The 20,687-nt window shown below is 37.9% G+C and overlaps 1 protein-coding gene across 1 annotated transcript in view; it reads left to right on the top strand.

The window, feature by feature from the left end:
* The window catches only part of GIPC2 (GIPC PDZ domain containing family member 2), an 88,419-nt gene extending 79,827 nt beyond the window's left edge, over nt 1-8,592 (top strand). The window contains exon 6 of the mRNA XM_072754789.1: nt 4,689-8,592. Within this exon, the coding sequence (XP_072610890.1) occupies nt 4,689-4,834 (146 nt within the window). The 3' untranslated portion in view covers nt 4,835-8,592. The remainder of the gene's footprint in view (nt 1-4,688) is intronic.
* Nucleotides 8,593-20,687: the final 12,095 nt, after the last annotated feature.

The raw sequence follows: 20,687 nt of genomic DNA, 5'->3' as shown, positions 1-20,687 counted from the left end.
TGATTGTAATATAAAATTTATATACTACTTTCTCACTAAATATTAAAAGATTTCCTCAGTTTATTAGTTATTCATAAATATTGTTTCAAATGATTTCAAAATATTTCATTACATATTTCATCTAGGGACACCTGAGTGGCTCAGTGGGTGAGCATCTGCCTTTGGCTCAGGGTGTGATCTCGGGGTCCTGGGATTGAGTCCTACATCACACTCCCTGAAGAGAACCTGCTTTTCCCTCTGCCTATGTCTCTCTGCCTTTCTCTGTCTCTCATGAATAAATAAATACAATCTTAAAACAATTTTTCATCTAATTTATTGGTAATGATTCTGCATCTTAGATTTTGTATTTAATACTGTTATGTCCATTTTTATTTTCTTTTCTGTTTTTAAGATTTAAAGAAAAATTAGATTCCCTTATATCCAAAGGAAATAAAAACACTGTATTGAAGAGATGTCTGGACCCGCATGTTCATAGCAGCATTATTCACAGTAGCCAACAACCTAAGGCAGTTGTCAAGACATGGAGAAAGAAGCTGTGGTATATATGTACCATGGGATATGTTCAGCTGTAAAAAAGGAGGGAATCCTGCCATTTGGACGACATGGATGGATCTTGAGGCATTATGCTAAGTGAAACAGTCATACAGAGAAAGACACATACTGTATGATCCTACTTATATGTGGAGCAGACTCCTTGCTCAGCATGAAAAAAGCACCCCCCCCCCCAAAAAAATCCTCTCTCATACTCCTAGAAAAAGAGACTACATTTGTGGTTACTAGAGATAGGGAGAGGGGAGTGGGAATTGGAGAAGGTGGTCAAAAGGCATAAAATTCCAGTTATAAGATAAATGAGTACTAGGGATATAGTATACAGCATAATAACTATAGTTAACCAGGATGTTTGGCGTATAGGAACGCTATTAAGAGCGTAAGTCCTGGGTGCCTAGGTGGCTCCGTCATTTAAGTGCCTGCCTTTGGCTCAGGTCATGATCCATGATCCCAGAGTCCTGGAGTAGAGCCCTGCGTCAGGCTCCCTGCTCCGAGGGGAGCCTGGTTCTCCTTCTCCCTCTGCTGCTCCCCCTGCTTGTGCTCTCTCTCTCTCTCTGTCAAATAAATAAATTCTTAAAAAAAAGTAAATCCTGGAAGTTCTCATCATAAGGAAAATTTTTTTCCTTTTTAAAAATATTTATATGAGGTGATGAGTGTTAACTTATTGTAATTATTTCAGACTATATGTAAGTCAGGTCATTATACTGTACATCTTAAACACATACAGTGATATATGTCAATTATATCTCAATGGAACTGGAAGAAAAAAGGTATAGACTCCCAGAAGTGGAAAATGTTAGGTAAGGATGTGAATGTTTTAAAAAAAGATTTACTATTTTAGAGTGAGCATGGGGTGGGGAGAGGCAAAGGCAGAGAGGAGAGAGAATCTCAAGCAGACTCCCTGCTGAGCACAGAGCTGGATGCGGGAGCCCCATCCCACGACCCTGAGATCATGACCTGAGCTGAAATCAAGAGTCGGACGCTTAACTGACTGAACCACCCAGGTGCTCTATGATGTGAACATTCATAAGGATTTTGATTGTACTGGTTGCCAAATTGTTTTTCAAAAGCCAAATTTATGAAGTCAAGCCTGTGTATGTGAATGTTTGCTTCCTAATATCCTGGCTAGCACTGGCATGCCATTTAAAATATATGTAAAAGTTTCATATATTTTTCATAAATTTCCAAATCCTTTGGCTGGAGCAGTAGGTCCTTCTTCCTATTGTTTGTTTCTGGATTGACTGTAAATGCAAAAGATTTTTGAGTCAGGGTTGAGGCCTGAGGCAAGGTAAGAGTGAGAGGGACAATGATGAGAAGAGATTCAATTCCTCTTCACTTTTTTTTTTAAGATTTTATTTACTTATTAATCAGAGACATAGAGAGAGGCAGAGACATCGTCAGAAGGAGAAGCAGGCTCCCGGCAGGGAGCCCAGTGCAGAACTTGATCCCTAGGACCCCAGGATCAAGACCTGAGCTCAACCACTGAGCCACCCAGAGGTCCCAAATTTCTCCTCACTTGCTTTTTATAAGTATTTTTGAAGCAATTTTAAACCTTGAGAAAGGTTATAAATACAGTACAAAACCTTTTTTCCCTTGGGAAATAATTACTCCCTTGGGAATAAACTTATGGTATTAGTTGCCCCCAAATACTTTAGCGCATATTTCCTATGAACAAAGATATTCTATCTAAACACAATATAACCAGGAATCATGAAATTAATATTGTTACATTACTGTTAGCTAATATTCGTATGTTATGTTTTGCTAAATACCCTAATATCCATTATAGCAGAAGAGCATGTTCAAAATCATCTGTTACTTTTATTTATATCAATTTGGAATGGTTTTCCACTCTTGATTTTAGTGACCTTGATGCATACGAGCTGTTATTTTATAGAATGCCCCTCAATTCTGGTTTGTCTAATTTTTTTTTTAAAGAATTACCTTTAGGTGATATCCCTGGCAGAAATATCAGATATGATGCTGTGTTTTTTTCATTACATCTTATTGGGAGGCATAGAATTTGATTTGTTCTATTTTTAATATTGTTCATGTTGATGACTTAAAGTGGTATTTGCTAGTTGTCTCCACTATGAAGTTATTCTCTTTGTAGTAAGTATTTGGTGGAGAGAGATTTTGAAACTATGTAAATATCCTGTTGTTTATGATCTTACCTACCTTCTCTCCTCCTGTCCATTTGTTGTTCAATCATTCCATTATGGATTCATGGTTTCTTTCTTTTTCCTTTTTTTCTTCAATAGGATTATAATCTATTAGTATCACTACTTAATTTGTTGCTTTAATTATCCCTGATTGGCAGGGGATGGCTCAACCAGGATGGCTCCACGGTTGAGCGTCTGCCTTGGGCTCAGGTCGTGATCCTGGGGTCCTGGGATCCAGTCCTGCATCGGGCTCCTTGCTTCTCCCTCTGCCTGTGTCTCTGCCTCTTTCTTTGTGTCTTTCATGAATAAATAAATAAAATCTTAAAAAAAATTATCCTGATTTGGTCAGTGGGAGCTCTTTCACCTTAACTTCTGAGTCTTTTTACATGTTCCCACCATTTTTTGACAGTTTCTTACTTTCAGGCAGAAGATGAGATGTTCTTGGTCATATTTTACTTTGCCTTCTCTAGCCCTGGAATCAGCCATTTCTCCTGAGAACTCTGATTCTTCTTAGTGGAGAATGGTGTTTAAGAGCCAAGATCTGGGGCTTTGTGTGCTCATTGCTGTGTGCGTGTCCCTGCTCCCAGGCCCCCACAGTGGACTGAGGAATGTGTATGTGCATGTATTTACCTAGTGTTTAATCTCTCTGTATTGAAAGATATCTCCACTGATCCCTTCAATTCTAATTCTGCAGGATTCATTCTCATTTTCTCCCTTCCCATTTAACTTTCTCTGGCAGTGACAAACCTGGTTCATAGTATTTTTAATAAATGTACTTATGTGATCAGTCCCCAGGTATGTAACCAATCTCTCATCATTGTAGCTGCTGTCTTCTCCCTTGGGCCCCAGTCCCCGTGCTCTCCTTACCGTATCCAGACTCTCCATCCTGTACCAGGTTGTTTGGCCACGTGGAAGCCTCCTTCACCTTACTAGAGCTTAGATCCCTGCATCAAGTCACTCCAGCCACATCCCACTTCTGCTCTGACTATGGTGCCTCTCTTTGGGCCACATCTCCTCCTTTCCCTTTAGCCTGTGTTAGTGCAGGGCTGCTTGAGACAAGGCACAGTTCTCAGTTGCTCTTACGAGGCCTAGCAGATTTTAGCCGAAAGACCAGACCTCTTTGGCTCATTTAGAGAAATCCTACAACTGTTGATTTGTTCAACCTCAACCTGGGAGGAAAGGAGATACTGAGCTTTGGTGTTTCTTTTTTTACCTGGAGGTTCTTCACCCAAGTTCCACATCACATCCACACTGTCTCTTTCTGGTTGCTGGTGCTTAGAAGGGGCTGAGAAAAAAACCCAGTCAAGCCTCATGGGTTCCCAGCCAGTTAGGTCAGGTCCCATGGGAATGTGTAGCCCTGAAGAGACCGGTTCCCCTGACATGAGAGCTGGGGCTCGGACAACTTACTAGAAAAACAGAACAAGGGCACCACTTTCACTTTCTATCTCAAACTAGAAAGGGGCTCAGGAAAAGTTACCTGGATTCCATGAGTGGACAGATACCTTCCTCTTCTCTCTAGCTTGATTTTCCCATTGCAAACTGTTATCCTTTACTTTGGAGGGGCGAGGAGTGCTAGCTAGGTTCCCTCATAGCTGGGAGTGGGGTACTGGTAGAGGGGGCAGAGGGAGCTAGTGACTGGGCAGGTGGAGGAGGGATGATGTACTGACTTTCCTGGCAGGGTTAGCCATAGGGTTTTCTCTTAGGAGCTCTCATTCCACCCTGAGGAATAGCAGTAGTTCCTGACTGACGGGCTCCAAGGCAGAGAAGATGCCGGGGTAGCAAATCTGGGTGCAGTGAACAGATTGTTTAAAAATGTATTTGCTACCCTGACATACGATAGTATGTTATTATTATAACATGTACTAGAAGTATATCTATGCATGTTAAATTTAGGAAGTAATTTTTCCTAGTGCCGTTTTTCTCAATTCCCTGATGCTGTCTCATGTATCATTAATTTTTAAAAATTGTTTTTGATAGCTACCACGATGTTTGAAGCTGGAAAGGACAAGGTTAATCCAGATGAATTTGCTGTGGCACTTGACGAAACTCTTGGAGACTTTGCATTCCCCGACGAATTTGTCTTTGATGTTTGGGGAGCCATCAGTGATGCGAAACGAGAATGATTATGACGTGGATGATCCATCTCTGGAGAAATGAACCGTTCTTCCTTTTTTAAAAAAAAATCCATAAGATCTGTTTTTAGACACTGTTACAGATTGGTTTGGTATTATGTGCATGGAATACATTCTTTGAAATATAATTCTGGTTTCTGGGTCCCTTTTAAATGCAGTTGCAGATGTGGTATGCTTGAGATAAATCACCTAAATTATGACCAATTTTAACACTCATTTAAGGATCTTTTTAAAGTAAGTTTTAGGGAATATTTCTAGAGAGAGAAGTTTTGCTCCTCACTAACATCCATGTTTTCCTTTCCACATATAAGTAGCTGATTGCAATAGCTCTGTAGCTCGTTTTCAAAATCTCAATGCAGTGAAACTGGGATTAGAGTATGATTTCCCTCCTAACATCTTCATTTTGTTATACCAGCCTGATATGTTCAGGAAATGAAGTTTGAATTATGCCTACTATGGGTCTAGAAAGCATTGTTTTTTTCAATCCACTGAATAAGGAGAAGAAGATTCCTATAGCCTCTTGACATCTGTGGCCTACTTTCTTTAATCATAGAACAAGGATTCATGGACTTTTATTTTTTGCGTCTTTGTAAATACTTTTAAAAAACTTGTTAAAATCTATTGTACTGTGTATGTGTTTGCTTGTGTGGAAGAAGGGTGGAAAGGTAGATAGAGTAGGAACCTCTTATATTTGATTTTTTTAAAGCAGTTCTTAGACCATTATTTCTCTTTTCACTGATACCACTTTTATGTTACCCTTTATAAGCCCTCCAGGGAAGGTTTTTATAGTCTTTGTAGAAGTTTTCTTTTGAAAGATATTTACTCAGAAAATAACTATGTTTGAGAACATTTTTTTGGGGGGTGAAAGAGCAACGCTTTTAAGCCCCCTAAACTTTAGAGGAGATACAATCAGAAATCGATTTCCCCCAGTGGAAATAAAGGACGATGGGAGGAACTGAGAAAATATATTAGTCTATTATTTTAGAGTTCTAACATACTTTCTCTAAAACCTTACATTATGGAGAAAATTGAGGGCAAATGACTGTCTTATCTCTCTTTTTTTTGACATTTTATGGATGTAAGAGAATGGAAATGAATGGTTTCAACATAGATCATTTAATAAGGCAGAGGATGGTGTGACCAAGCATTCTTCTAAAGTGTTAGATGGAAAATGCTGTGTGCTGCCATGGTAATCAGAAATAATAACCCGAGAGGGTTGTATTCCAGGAAATCAGAAGTAATTCCCTTTTCATGCTGAGTTAATGCTTAGATAACTGTTGTTTTCTGGTACAACTTTACTTTTACTGACATCACTCTTCTTTCACATTAAGTTTAATGCTTTGAAGCAGATACTCTGTCTCATTAATCTGAGACCTGTACAGAAGCCCTGTTTTAGTCACTAATGCGTAACTAGAGGAGTTTATGGAACATGGATTGTATTAACGGACTTGCCCATCATTTGAAAATAGGACCTAGTTCAGGCTGTAATTTGTTGTTACTTTTCTCATGGATTTCTTTTGGAGCTCTCCAAATATCTTTTTAATTTTTTTTTAAGTTTTTAAAAAAATTCAAAATTTTTATTTTAAGATATCTAGTAATTCTTAACAACACCTCTCTTAGAAGGACACACAAAGAAAGAGTTGATATTTTTAAAGATGAGAAAGTCGAGGTCCATAGAAGCACTTTAATTTAAACAAAATTTCTTGGTACTAGATGTTAGATTTGAAATGATGAGTCACTGCTTATTGTTGATGGATGTCTGTTTGTCCTTCCTTTTTGGACATGCAGGGAGATTGACACTGATTCCCTGTGATTTATGGAATCTCATATTCACAAAGTGAGTTGTGCTCACTGTGATTTTTCTAGAATTTTGATGTGCAAGGTACCAATGTCCATGTATAGCGGCGACTCGTTTGTTGAGTTAATTGGTAGTTATCATCATTTTAACTGGGCACAGGTACTTTAATACAATAGGTGTTCCCTTGAAATGTCTTTATCTTTCACTTCTATTGCTAAGCTGTTGACAAGGATAGTTTCTTTATGTCATCTTCCCTAACCTGAATGTATATTTGTGTGTGAACTTTGTACGTTTTGGTAACTCTCAGTGCACAAAAAGATCAGAGTCTCATTTTAGTGGTCACTGTCTACAGTGTGGGCTGCCCTTCTCCTACTGTGCTAAGACCAGTCTTTTTTTCTTTTCATTTAAATGAAATAGCGATGCTATTTCATCGCTACCACTAAACTTTTCCAGAACACTTCTGTTGTTTTCTTTTGTTTAGTTTTCTCCTCCAGTGGAAGATTATTTTATTCTTGATTTTCCTCCATGCAAAACTGCATCACTCAGGAGCCACTAAGATCACACTGTGTTTTCTTTGTGGCAGAGGATGCAGGTGGTGACCGAGTGTTGGGCTTGCTGGGGCCTTGAACACAGCTTGCTCCTGATCATGTATACATTCTGATGATTACAAATAGGTACATTTTGGGTTTCTGTGATGTTTCAAAAAAAAAAAAGAATTATATAATTATAAGATGTGAATGTCTTTTAAAAAGAATTCCGTTTTAAAAGCAATAAACAGTTAACCTCTAATTGGGGCTGCTATATCCTATATTGTAATGTGAACAGATAATGAGAGATAATTTTGCCAAATGATTAATTTGCTGTATTTCCCCCCATAACTTTAATAAATAGAGATTTTCCAAGTAAAGCACACCTTCTTTAGGTCTATGTTATTGCTAGACCTTCATCAAGTCTAGAGAGAACCTTTCTGGTGTCCTTCAGTTATCATTGCCTATCTGGCATAGGATCAAAATGAATTTCATCTGCAAATACAGTTTTCAAAATAATGGTTCTTCTCAATAAGGCACAGTTATCTGCCAAAGGTGTAAAAGATCGATCATATAATGACCCTTTTCACCCTCTGATAAATCTAAAAATATATGGATAACAATAACATTGTTATTATTCTGGTGGAGGTGATGAGTTAGAAGGACAGTCTTGTATTTTCCTCAGGCTATGAGTGAATAAAGAGATAAGAGGTGCTGTTCAGCTTTCAGCCCCAAGAATTAGTGTTCTGTGTAAATCGTACATTTATTATCTTCTTGACACAGATTGAAAGGGACATCAGAGTAATTACAGGTCCTTATACTATCATATCATGGTTATAAAATGTTTCTAAGATTGTGAAATGTACAAATGGCACAGCCTGTCCCTACTTATTACCTGGAAACCTAGTTCTAAGAAATGACTCATGGCTAATATCTGCTGAGAGGGTAAAAATTGAATATGACATCTTTTATTTCAATTTGAGACATTAAGACTCTATAAAACTTAAGTATAGCCATAGATATTTTTAAATCAATGACAAAGAGAAATTAAAAAAATTTTCTGATAGTTTTAAATAAACACTTTGTATTTTGAACTGTTTGTGCTATGCAATGGTATTGACTATGCAGATAAAATATTCTGTGTTTTTTGGGGAAAAAAAACTTTTGCCTTTTGTAAATCAGCATATACTTTAAAATGTTTTTTGAGATTGAATTTTGGAAATTTATTAATTTGTGAAATTATAACTTATATTTTATTTAAAATTTATGTACTGTATTTCTACTTATAGATGTACAAATGTTTATGTATTGATTAAAGAGTGAATTATTTTAAAGGTATAATTTATAATATTTAAAATATCGCTTCTTAAAATAAACTTTTCATGAAAAAAATGATAAAAATAAAGATTTGGGGTTTTAAATGTTAGACTTTTTAGTTTTGTTTAAATAAATGATTCAAGGGATAACACATGTAATTGTTTAGGCCTTTTTAAAAAATTTTTTAAAGGTTATTTATTTGAGAGAGAGCTCATGAATGGGGAGCAGGGAACAGGGGAGGGCCAGAGGGAGAGGGAAAAGTAGGCTCCTTGCTGAGCAGGGAGCCCAACCTGGGGTTTGATCATGACCGGAGCGGAAGGCAGACACTTAACTAAGTCACCCTGGTGCCCTACTCTTTATGTTTTTAATACATCTTCGGTATATATTTTTTCTCAGTGTATTTTGTATGAGGTGTAACCTCTAAGGTCTCTTAGTTTTAAAATTCCAAAATTATGTACTTTGATTCAGTAAAAACACATGGGAGATGTACTGCCAGGGTACTGTAAGGTAAAATAGTCATAAGCTGTTTCTGTTTATAAAATAGAGGTTTACCGAGAGTGATTTTCTTCTTTATTTAACCAAATTTATTGGCAGTAGTTTCCAAACAATAGTGTAAGTAGAAGAAATATCAGCCCATAGCTCTTAGGTGGTTATGCCTTTTGGATTCATTATCTCCTTGATACATTTTGAAGGCCCTATAAGAGCTGTTAGAAATTCTTAAAAATACTCTAATTCCGTATATTTTGGGGGAGGGGGTCCAGGAATCTGCATTTTGACATCCTCCAGATGATTCCAATGGAAGTGAATCATAGACTTTCACTTAGAGGTCCTCGACAATCAGGACTAGCACTGGGCAGGAACAATAGATATGACTTCAAGAACCCACCATCTGTTGAGGTAGACTGAAGCCTAAAAGAGCTAATATGATTAGGTAAGTGTTAAAATGGATGTAAAATAGTATGGGAAGAAGCTATATAAGATAGTAAGATTTCTTTTAACTTCAAGTGGATGATTTTCTAAATGTAAATTGGTATGCTAGAAGGATTTGTTCTTGGAGAAGTAGACTTCCCAATGGGTGCATTATGGATTAATCCATGTGACAGTTTTGCCTCTGCAGGCAATATTTGATGTTTACCATTGATACAAATAAATAGTGGCTATTTATCCTGCCCTTATTAGGTATTCTCTTCTAGTTTTGTAGATGAGGATCCTCTTAGAGGGTGGTTTTTGGAGTGGAATTGACATGCACGATGAAATTAATCTCTTTCAATGGGAGTAGCCTCAGGGGATACTGTGGTTTTGATTATGGAGAAGCCAAGCTTGTAAAAATGCTGCTTCAAGTCTCCATCTGAATTTTTCTCTTAGTGAGGTTCCTTCATGTAGGGGGTCGAGTGAGTATGATTCATGCTTCATTCCTTATGTGTCATCTAAAAATACGTTGGAAATAATGTGATTAAAAAAGTGTAGACCTGATGAATTAATTTAGCTGTGAAAAAGTGGTTTCTCTATGTTAGAATTTCTACCCCCTCATTCAAATGTTATTATAAAAATAATTTGATATAATTAAAATTTTATTTTTATAGCTTTCCAGTAAGAAGTAAATAGAAATATAAACATGAAAAAAAAAAAAAACCAAACTCTTTCTTCCCCATAAAGTAAAGAGAAAGCTTTCTCTTCTGCAGTGGCACTGGAGAAAAATAAAATAAAATCCTTTGAAGTTAAGGAATGGCGGAAGAACCATGAGATATGTTAGCTTTGGGAAAGGGAAAATGGGAACGTGGCAGCCATCTTCCTGCAATGTCCTTCCCTCCTATCTATTCATCCCTTCCTGGATTGCTCTTCTCCACCATCCTCTATCCATGGGGTTCCTCAGGCCTCAGACATGGGTTCTGTCCCCAATTCTGTCTTCTTAGATGAGTCCTCTCTTCCCATAGCTTTTAGTATCTTTATAGTTACAACTCCCAAATATATATCTCCAGTTTGGATCTCTTCTGAGCTCTATACTCAGATACTCAACTGCTTCCTTGACGTCTCCACTTGTGTGTCAGAACTTTAGCATGTCCAAGATGAAACTTAAATTTTTGGGGTTGGGGTCGGGGAGAGGGACAGAATGAGAGAAAATCTTAAGCAGGCTCCATTCCCAGTGTGGAGCCTGATGTGGGGCTTGATCTCATGGCCCTGAGATCATGTCCTGAGCTGAAATCAAGAGTTGGACGCTCACCTGACTGAACCACACAGGTGCTCCTAACATTTTTTTTTAAAGTCTTATTTTCCTCAGTTTTCTTTGACAGGAAGTGGCATCATAATTCACCTCACTGTTCTTTCTTCAACTACTGCGTCTAATTCAGCAGCAAATCCTTTTTGTTGTATCTCTGAAAACATCTCCCAAATATCTACTTGTTTCTAGTTTTGCTGTCACCTGTTAAATCCATACCTCATTTCCATCTGGGCTGCTGCTTCAGGCTCTGCACTGCTCTCCCATCTTCCACTCCTGCCTTCCTCCAATTTAGGTTTTACCTGGTAATGGGAGTGCTCTGAAAACATTGTGCAGTACATGAATGTTCAGTTTTCTTGAAAATGTCAGGGTCTCATTTTTTTTTTCCTTTGGAGGGGCTTGACCTTATGCTTGTTTTTGTCTTTGAGGGAAGGGGCACTAGGTTTGGGTGATTCAGCTTCTGCTAAAGGGCTCACAGAGATTAAAGGTTTTATGCCGTGTGTGTGTGTGTGTGTGTGTGTGTGTGTGTGTGTTTGGGAAAGGGAGAGAGATGTCTTTAAAGGTCCAAACAGAAGAAGATTGTGCCTTGTTTTCCTGCAGGCTCATTATGGCTATATGGAGTGTTTAGACTAACAGGAACAAGAGCCTTCCAAAGATTCCTGGTGTTTCTTTGCAAAGGCAGTGAGACCCACAGTGAGAGGAGGTGTTTGACGCTTGGGTACCCTTGTGGACGCTTGAGTCATTGAACAGAGCCCACCAGCCTTCATAGCACTTCCCATGCCTTATTTGTTTCTATCATCAATGTTTGGTGAGGATTTTTGTTCACAGTTTTGCTTATTATTTTCTAGGAGAGTTACCACATCAACCCAAACCTCTGGCTCATTCCTGTAGATGCCATCATCTTGGCTCCTTTTTTTGTTTGTTTGGGCAATAAAATGGCCTACATATAAACTTTAGAAAAGAGAGGTGGTCCCTTGCACATGTCTAGTGGAATATTGGGGGCAACCTTTGCTTTTGCACTTGGAAAGCTGAACTGAACCAGCATGAGACCTTTGACGGAGACCTGGGCATTTTGCTACATGCTAATGGGATCATACCACTTCCCTTCAAGCTTTACAGTGGCCTCCAAAGCCCTACCCACATCATCACCAGACTCCTCCTAACTCTGTGCTCTCGTTACATTGAACTTGTTTTTCACTTCCAAGTTCTTCCTTTCTTAGGGTTTTTTCACTTTTTTTCTCTGCCATGAACACCCTTTCTCTGATTTGCATGGCCAGGTCCTTGTCATCCTTTAGTTATTAATATAAATGCCACTTCTTTGGTGAAGATATTTTTGACCTTAATTTCAGCCCTTATTTGTTTCCATCCTAACTCAGCATTATTTTAAATTATTTTATTAGTTTTTTTTCCATATTCCCCATTGGAATATCAGTTTCTTGGGGAAGGGGGGGTGGGATTGTTTATATCTCTCACTGTTATATCCTGAGCACTTGGCATGGAACCTGGTATATATTAAATACTAACAGGGGATCCCTGGGTGGCTCAGCGGTTTAGCGCCTGCCTTCAGCCCAGGGTGTGATCCTGGAGTCCCGGGATTGAGTCCCACGTCAGGCTCCCTGTGTGGAGGCTGCTTCTCCCTCTGCCTGTGTCTCTGCTTCTCTCTCTATATATCTCTCATGAATAAATAAATAAAATCTTTAAAAAAAATACTAACAAAATAATTGTTAATGAGGAACTTCAACGAATATCTGTTGAGTGCCTACTGTGTGCTCAGTTGCTGGAAGTAGATCAATTCACGTAATCTTCAGCAACTCTCTGAGGAAGGTAATGCTTATTTTCATTTTAAGGATGAAGAAATAGGAACGCCTGGGTGGCTCAGTGGTTGAGCCTCTGCCTTTGGCTCAGGGCGTGATCCTGAGGTCCAGAAATGAGTCTTGTATTGGGCTCTCTGCGAGGAGCCTGCTTCTCCCTCTGCCTATGCCTCTGTCTCTCATGAATAAGTAAATAAAAGTCTTTTTTTTTTTTTTTTTAAGATGAAATAGGCCTAGAGAAATTCAACTTGCTCTGAGGCACATGTTTGGCTAGTGGCAATGACAGGATTTGAACTCAGTTTTAGCTCCTAAGCTCTCTCTCAGATTGACCCTGTTAATACTTTACAGAGCAATGTTCTGAGTCACTCAACTGAAGAAAACTGTGAGTGGATTAAAGCCTGGAGAACAAGGTTATGGATTCAGTTAGCTGCCTGAGTAAGGGAATAGCTACTCAGAGGTCAGGCCCAGAAGGGGACTTAAATGGTTAAGTGACAGATTTTAGGTTAGAAACCATATGCTAAAAGATTTCAGTTGTTCTTTAGATTAAAAAAATTATAACTGGTAATGGGTAAGTCTGAATTTTTTAAAAAAAATCTTAGTCACTGGCATAATAAGTTTTTGCTGGTGTAACTAAAGAAAAAAATATTAAGAAAGTTCTTGACCATTTCTTAGACTATTTCTGGCTTTAGAAATCCTTCGAATCTGATTAGAGTGATTTCCCGGTTTAATTGTTTTGACTTGGGTTGTGGGCATTTTGCTTTTGGAATCATTATTACTTATGTTTCAGAAAACTACTAAGGGGTGATTACTGTGTTCTTTAGTTTTTAAAAAAATGTCATTAAACAAATTTAAAAAAAGTAGCAGCTAGTTATCAAATGCTCTGTGTACCATTTACTGTATGAAAATATTGAGGTTTCATGGAGTATGGAATCTCATCATTAACCATTTTTAAGATTGAGATACTTGAGTTCTGAGAAATGAATTGGAAAGTTATTTTGCTCAGAAGGTCCATTTCTGGGCAGAAATTATAATTTGTATGCCAAAGGGGTGAGTTTACAGAGATGATTATGATCATTGAATATATTCCCTACTCAGTTCTTTTCTATACATACGAGTGATCGGTTTCAACATATTAACTTATGAGTTGATGAATATTTGTGAGGCTTCCCTCAATGTTAAACCCAAAGTAAGACTATTTGTAACTGTGATAATTTAAAAAAAAATGAAATCAATCATGTACCTTTCCAGAGGATCAAATATACATTTGTAATTGGAACAGGTTTATTGAATTCCTTTTTAAATGAGGCCCAAGGATGGGGCACCTGTGTGACTCAGTTAAGCATCCACTGTTGATACCAGCTGAGGTTTGGATCTGAGGGGTGTGAGTCTAAGCCCTCTGTTGAGCCTTCTTTAGAAGGAAAATGCAGTCCAAGGAAATTCTGAAGAGGGTGTCCTGACTGAGATAGAGATAGGCGGCATTTCAGTACTGAACATTGTAAAATTCTGTGGACTGTGTCTGCAACTCTCCTTTCTGACTTTTTTTGATAAACAATCTTAGTCACCTTAGTGTATTCTTTTTAAAAAAATTAATTAGCTTCCAGAAATATTCCTCCAGGTGACCTAGGGCTTAGAAGGAGACCTCCCAGCTCTCTACCATCCTGTCACCTGATGGCAGAAGGACATTTACTAGGTAATTAAAAAAAAAATTTACGTTCTGACCGGTAGGTGGCATTGCCTCCCTTGCGGCTTCCGCTAGTCTATCTGCCTTTTCTGCAACCCTCAATGCCAAGTCAGGGATTTTAATATTCTTCTTGTACCTGTTCTGACTTGTCCAGCCTGATTTTTGAGCTCATTTGCGACTTCACTAAGGATAACCTTTGGACAAGGGAAGTGTCTTTGATACCTGGATGGCTTCGCCTCAGAACCCTGGGGATTATATGATGTGGTCTGGAGGAGTGTTGAGAGCAAATGACTAATTGTACAAAACCAACCAAGGCTCCTCTAGATCTGAGAGGCGAAGAAATGACTGAGCACTGAAGTACTGTAGAAGGTGATTATTATTATTATTTTTTTGTAGAAGGTGATTATGGTTAATATCCTGTGACAGTTATAGACAGCTTCATACCAAGCATAAAATTAAATAGGCACATTAAAAACTTTAAAGCGTATTTATGACTTCAAAACTTTTAAACTAGGTTCAAGCAAACAGTTAATTGTAAATTTGTTTTTTTGCTTGAATCAATAAAGCAGGTTGAGCTTCTTTGCATTTAGCAATTAATATTGTGTGGACGACTCACGTCATGAAAAGGTCTTCTTTCCAGTAGGATAGAACCTGGCCAGGTATTGATTCATATATGACTGTTTCAACAGCTGTCATTTGAACTAACTTTTCTTCTTTCTAATGTTTTTTTACATTTAAGTAATTTGCCAATACTTGTGAGGTACAATACTTTGTACTTATCACAGGATATTTACCCCTTATTAATTGTATATCCTATCTATTATCAACTGATGTCATTCGGGACACTCATTGGCTATAGTTATTATTATTATTTTTAAAAGATTTTATTTATTCATGAGAGACACGGAAAGAGAGGCAGAGACACAGGCAGAGGGAGGAGAAGCAGGTTCCATGCAAGAAGCGTCATGCAGGACTAGATCCCCGGAATTTGGGATCACACCTTGAGCCAAAGGCAGACAGACGCTCAACCGCTGAGCCACTCAGGCGTCCCTATTGGCTGTAGTTAAATGACATTTGTTAGAAACAAGAGTTTTTAAAGCTGGAATTGTAAATTTTCCTATAATTATAATAATATAAAACTGCTTACTTAGACCATACTTGTCAATTCAGGTCCAGGGTCTGTATGAATGATTCCTGCTGCTGTATGAAGTAGAGCTGCCCATGAAAGAAGCAGCTGAATCACAAATCAACACCCTCAATTCAAAATATTTTATCTGGGCTTTATAACTGGCCACAATAAAATAGAGGCTCACAGGGAATAGCAGAGATGTCAAAAAGCAAAGGGGAAGTTGGAAGGAATCTGTGGCTTCTAGAGAATTTCCCTTTATTAGACTTCCTGAAAAGCCCTGTTATAAGCATAAGTCTTATTTTAAATGTCCGAATTCTTCATGTTGCTTTGGATAATAAGGATTTCATAATCTTTGGAGCTTAGTAATTGATTCTAGGAAAAGCACAGGCAATTAGGTGGTGAATGTCAGCCATTCATCTGTTAGATTCCTTAACATAGCTGATTTGTGGCTCATTTTTGCACTTCTGTTTATTTCCGCTGTCCACAGTGTTTTATTAATATGGCATGTTCCACATTGTTGGAACCAAATATCCAAACCAAATGTTGGACTTGGATTTCACTAGCCTGTGAAAGACCATGTCTCTGATTGACATTCATAGGAATCTATCTATGTGCCTCATTTTCTGCAGATCTGGAGGGTTGTGGTTCATCTCTTCAAGGGCACAATCTCCACTTTGAGCTTCAGTCTCAATTGCCTTGAAGAGAGTGTGCCTCTCCTGATTGATGACCTGGGACCTCTCATTGTCCCTGGGTCTCTCTAAGTTGAGTTTTATGTAAATCATCCTATTAGGATTCAGTTGCAGAGAACACAATCTGCTGTTTTAGGCAGAAAGTGATGTAATGTAGGTTATAAGATAGGCCCCAGAATTGTTAGAACTCAAGAGAAGTCTCTAAGCGTTGGAGGCAGACACAAGGATGAATTCCCAAAGCCTTGCTCCCCAACTGGGTTGCTCATGGAGCTGCTGCCATGGTCAGAAGCTATTTCTGCTAAACCTGTAACAACTCTAGGACCATACCACCTCTGCTGTATCTGCACCAGCATAAATGATGCCACATGCCCTGCTGCTCTTACAGGTAACCTGCTTCTGAATTCAAATCTTGAGTGCATGTGCTTGGCAGAACTTGAATCATATTCAGAATCTGTAGCTGCAAGGGACTCACGAGGAGAAAGTTCTCCATCCATTATAGAGTCAGAAGGATAACACAATAAGATTGGAATGGATGTTGAGCAAGCCAATCCACGATATTTGCTTTTACCAATTGTCTTCCTTCCTTCCTTCCTTCCTTCCTTCCTTCCTTCCTTCCTTCCTTCCTTCCTTTTATTTATTTATCCATGAGAGACACACAAGAGAGAGGCAGAGACACAGGCAGAGGGAGAAGCAGGCTCCATGCAGGGAGCCTGATGTGGGACTCGATCCTGGGTCTCCAGGATCACGCTCTGGGTGGAAGGCAGAAGCTCAACCACTGAGCCACCCAGGTGTCCCCACCAATAGTCTATATTTAAATCAGACTTCTATTTAAGCAGTACAACTTACTCTCCTAATTGGTAAAAAAACAGCCAGCCTTTTTTGACATGATGCATAGTAAGCAGATAGCCAGAAAAATATTTACAAAGATTGGTAAACTATTTTTTTAAAAATCTATCTTGTCTTTAAAAAATAAAATCAGTAGTTTAATGAATAAGAAATAGCTAACATCTTATGTTGAGGTTTCTGTGAACGTTGGTGAAATATTTGATACGGGATAAAATGGTACCACCCGACAGGTCCCATTACCTTAAGACAAAATAATCTGTTCGAAGGTTTTGTTCTTAAAGACATGAAGTAAAAGTGAGTTTTGTAGATTAATTGTTGAGTTGTTTTGCGTGAGGGAACTTGGTGGTACACTCCTTTCTCTGCATTTCTCTTTGGTGATATAGCTTATTTCATGGCTGTTTATTAGTCTGGGACTCAGTGGGCAACTATCCACTGTGTTTTTATTTCATTCGTATTTTACTTTTCTTACTGAGTGATTGGAATATCCCAGTTTTCTTTCTCCTTTTAAAAAAATCCTTTGTTCCTACACAAACGGCAGTTCCCTTGAAAGAATTTTATTAGTCTTACTTCATTATTATAGTAATTCAGTGCAAAGGATATAGACAAATCCTATTAAGGAACTAATAGACTGTTAATGGATCTAAATGAGCAAATGGCTTTTTTTTTGCCTCCCTCTTGTCTATGTAAAGCATTTTTTCAATGAATTACATATTTCTTTCCAAATTGGATTTATAAGCAATGTTAAACTGTAGTGATTTTTCTTTTATTTGTGCTAAGTACTGATCTAAGTGAATACTTATTCTGCTATAATTATTTTAGTCACTGGCTCTTAATTAGTATAATTCCATCCCTGATTGGTTGTTGAGGTATTAGTTCAGCCATTCTCATAATAGGTATTTTTACTTTTGCTTTAAAAATTATAGATAATTGGGGCACTGGGTACCTCAATTGGTTAAGCATCTGACTCTTGATTTTGGCTCAGGTCCTGGTCTCAGAGTCATGAGATCAGCCCTGTGTCCGGCTCCACACTTGGCACAGTGTCTGCTTGAAATTCTCTCTCCCTCTCCTTCTGCCCCTCTTCCCTCTCTCTCTCTCTCCCCCTCTGTCTCTAGAATGAATAAATAAATTTTTAGAAAAAATTGTAGATGATTAATGTTTTAAATGTTCCCAACACTGAGAAGTTCATGCTGCTGGAAATCTCTTGGCTCTGAGATACAAAGGTGAGTGAAAATATAATCATTATATCTTTTAATGTGCTACAAACAAGCCCTGCACTTAGAATTTCATTTTGGCTAGAAAATGTTTAGAATGTATAACATTTTCAGTTTTTAGAAAATTCTGGGGTATTCTAAGCCTATCTTTCTTGCAACATGGTGGTGAATCTTTTGGATCTAATAGCATCAGATTCTTTTTCCTTCTTTTCCAGTTCAGATTCTTTCACCATCTGTAACATAGAGAAATAGTTAATGCTTGTAAAGATATCAAATCAAGCAACATATTAAAGAACAGTAGAGGAAAATGGCTCATAACAGGAGACAATATTGCATAATGAAATATTCCAGAAGGAAATGGGTTGAAGTCTTATAGACTTGGATGCTAGACTAGCTCCACCACTTATAGGTTGGATAAATTACTTGTCTAACATTCTGTTTCTTCATGTATTAAATGGGAATAATAATACTTGTTGTGAGGTTGTAAGGATTACATTAGATAATATACCTAAATTGCTTAGCATATAACCTGGAACACAGTAAATATTTAATAATTAGTTTATTATTATACCTCCAGGCAGAGTTTTCACAAGCTGGTGGAGAGTTTCTGAATAGATAGGAGCTGGTTAGAAGTGCCTGATTTGCCCTCTCCTACCTTCCCATTTAGATCTTGAAGAATGTAGAAGAAAACAGCACATTCAGCAACAATCTCTACTTGAGAAGGAATTTCTACCATAGATAAAATATATAATTTCCTGAAAACGAAATTACCCAGATTGATTCAATGTGAGTGGAAAACCTGAATAGTCCAATAACTCTGGAGGAATTTTCTTCACCTACTAAATGACTCTGTGCAGACAGAAAAGCGTGTTTTTTTTTTGTTTGTTTTAGAAAAAGATAATTTCTATTTTATAGAAACTACCGCAGAGCATAGAGACATGCTAAAATTTTTATCAGTTACAAGTATAGCATAATGCTGGTATAAAACTTGGTAAGATTTGAACTTGAACAGAGATTTAGATACAAAGATGGGATATCATTCAAAGACTGTATTCAAATGGCAATGTCATGAGAAAATATAAAATGTTTATTTAAAAGGGAGGGCACATAACTTTATATTCAACAGGATCCATTTTGTTAAAAAATACATATTTTAGCTTAAGTTTTTGTTTTAATTCCAGTTAAAATACAGTGTTATTAGTTTCAGGTGTACAATACAGTGAATCAACAATTCCATACAATACCTGGTGTTCATCACAACAGGTGCGGTGCACTCCTTGACACCTATCACCTATTTCACCCAGCCCCTCGGCACCCACCCCCACTGTAACTGTCAGTTTGTTCTCTACAGTTAAAAGTCTGTTTCTTGGTTTGTGTCTCTCTCATTCTTACTTTGTGCATTTGTTTTGCTTCTTAAATTCCAAATATGAGTGAAATTATATGGTATTTGTCTTTTTTTGGTATATTTTTTATTGGAGTTTGATTTGCCAACATATAGTATAACACCCAGTGCTCATCCCATCAAGTGCCCCCGTCAGTGCCCATCACCCAGTCACCCATATTGCCCCCCCACCTTCCCTTCCACTACCTGTATTCATTTCCTAGAGTTAGAAGTCTCTCATGTTTTGTTATCTCCCTCTCTGATTTTTCCCACTCATTTTCTCTCCTTTCCCCTGTAATCCCTTTCATTAATTTATATATTCCCCATATGAGTGAAACCATATGTTTGTCCTTCTCTGATTGACTTACTTCACTCAGCATAATACCCTCCAGTTCTATCCATGTCGAAGCAAATGGAGGATATTTGTCGTTTCTAATGGCTGAGGAATATTCCAGCGTATATATAGACCACATCTTCTTTATCCATTCATCTGTCAAAGGACATTGTGGCTTCTACCATAATTTGGCTATTGTGGACATTGCTGCTATAAACATTGGGGTGCAGGTGTCTTGGTTTTTCACTGCATCTGTATCTTTCGGGTAAATACCCAGTAGTGAAATTGCTGGGTCATAGGGTAGCCCTAATTTTTAACTCTGTGAGGAACTTCCACACAGTTTTCCTGAGTGGCTGCACCAGTTCACATTCCCACCAACAGTGCAAGAGGGTTCCCCTCTCTCCACATCGTCTCCGGCATTTGTTGTTTCCTGTCTTGTTAATTTTCCACATTCTCACTGGTGTGAGGTGGGATCTCATTGTGGTTTTGATTTGTATTTCCCTGATGGCAAGTGATGTGGAGAATTTTCTCATGTGCTTGTTGGTCATGTCTATGTCTTTCTTGGAGAAATTTCTGTTCATGTCTTCTGCCCATTTCATGACTGAATTGTTTGTTTCTTGGGTGTTGAGTTTAATAAGTTCTTGATAGATCTTGGATCCTAGCCCTTTATCTGATAGGTCATTTGCAAATATCTTCTCCCATTCTGAAGGTTGTCTTTTAGTTTTGTTGACTGTTTCTTTTGCCAGGCAGAAGTTTTTTTTTTATCTTGATGAAGTCCCAATAGTTCATTTTTGCTTTTGTTTCCCTTGCCTTCATAGATGTATCTTGCAAGAAGTTACTGTGGCCAAGTTCAAAAAGGGTGTTGCCTGTGTTCTCCTCTAGGATTTTGATGGATTCTTGTCTCA

Source organism: Vulpes vulpes, chromosome 3 (assembly GCF_048418805.1).
Source record: "Vulpes vulpes isolate BD-2025 chromosome 3, VulVul3, whole genome shotgun sequence".
In the NCBI taxonomy this organism is placed as follows: domain Eukaryota; kingdom Metazoa; phylum Chordata; class Mammalia; order Carnivora; family Canidae; genus Vulpes; species Vulpes vulpes.
This window is presented reverse-complemented; position numbering and strand designations above follow the sequence as displayed.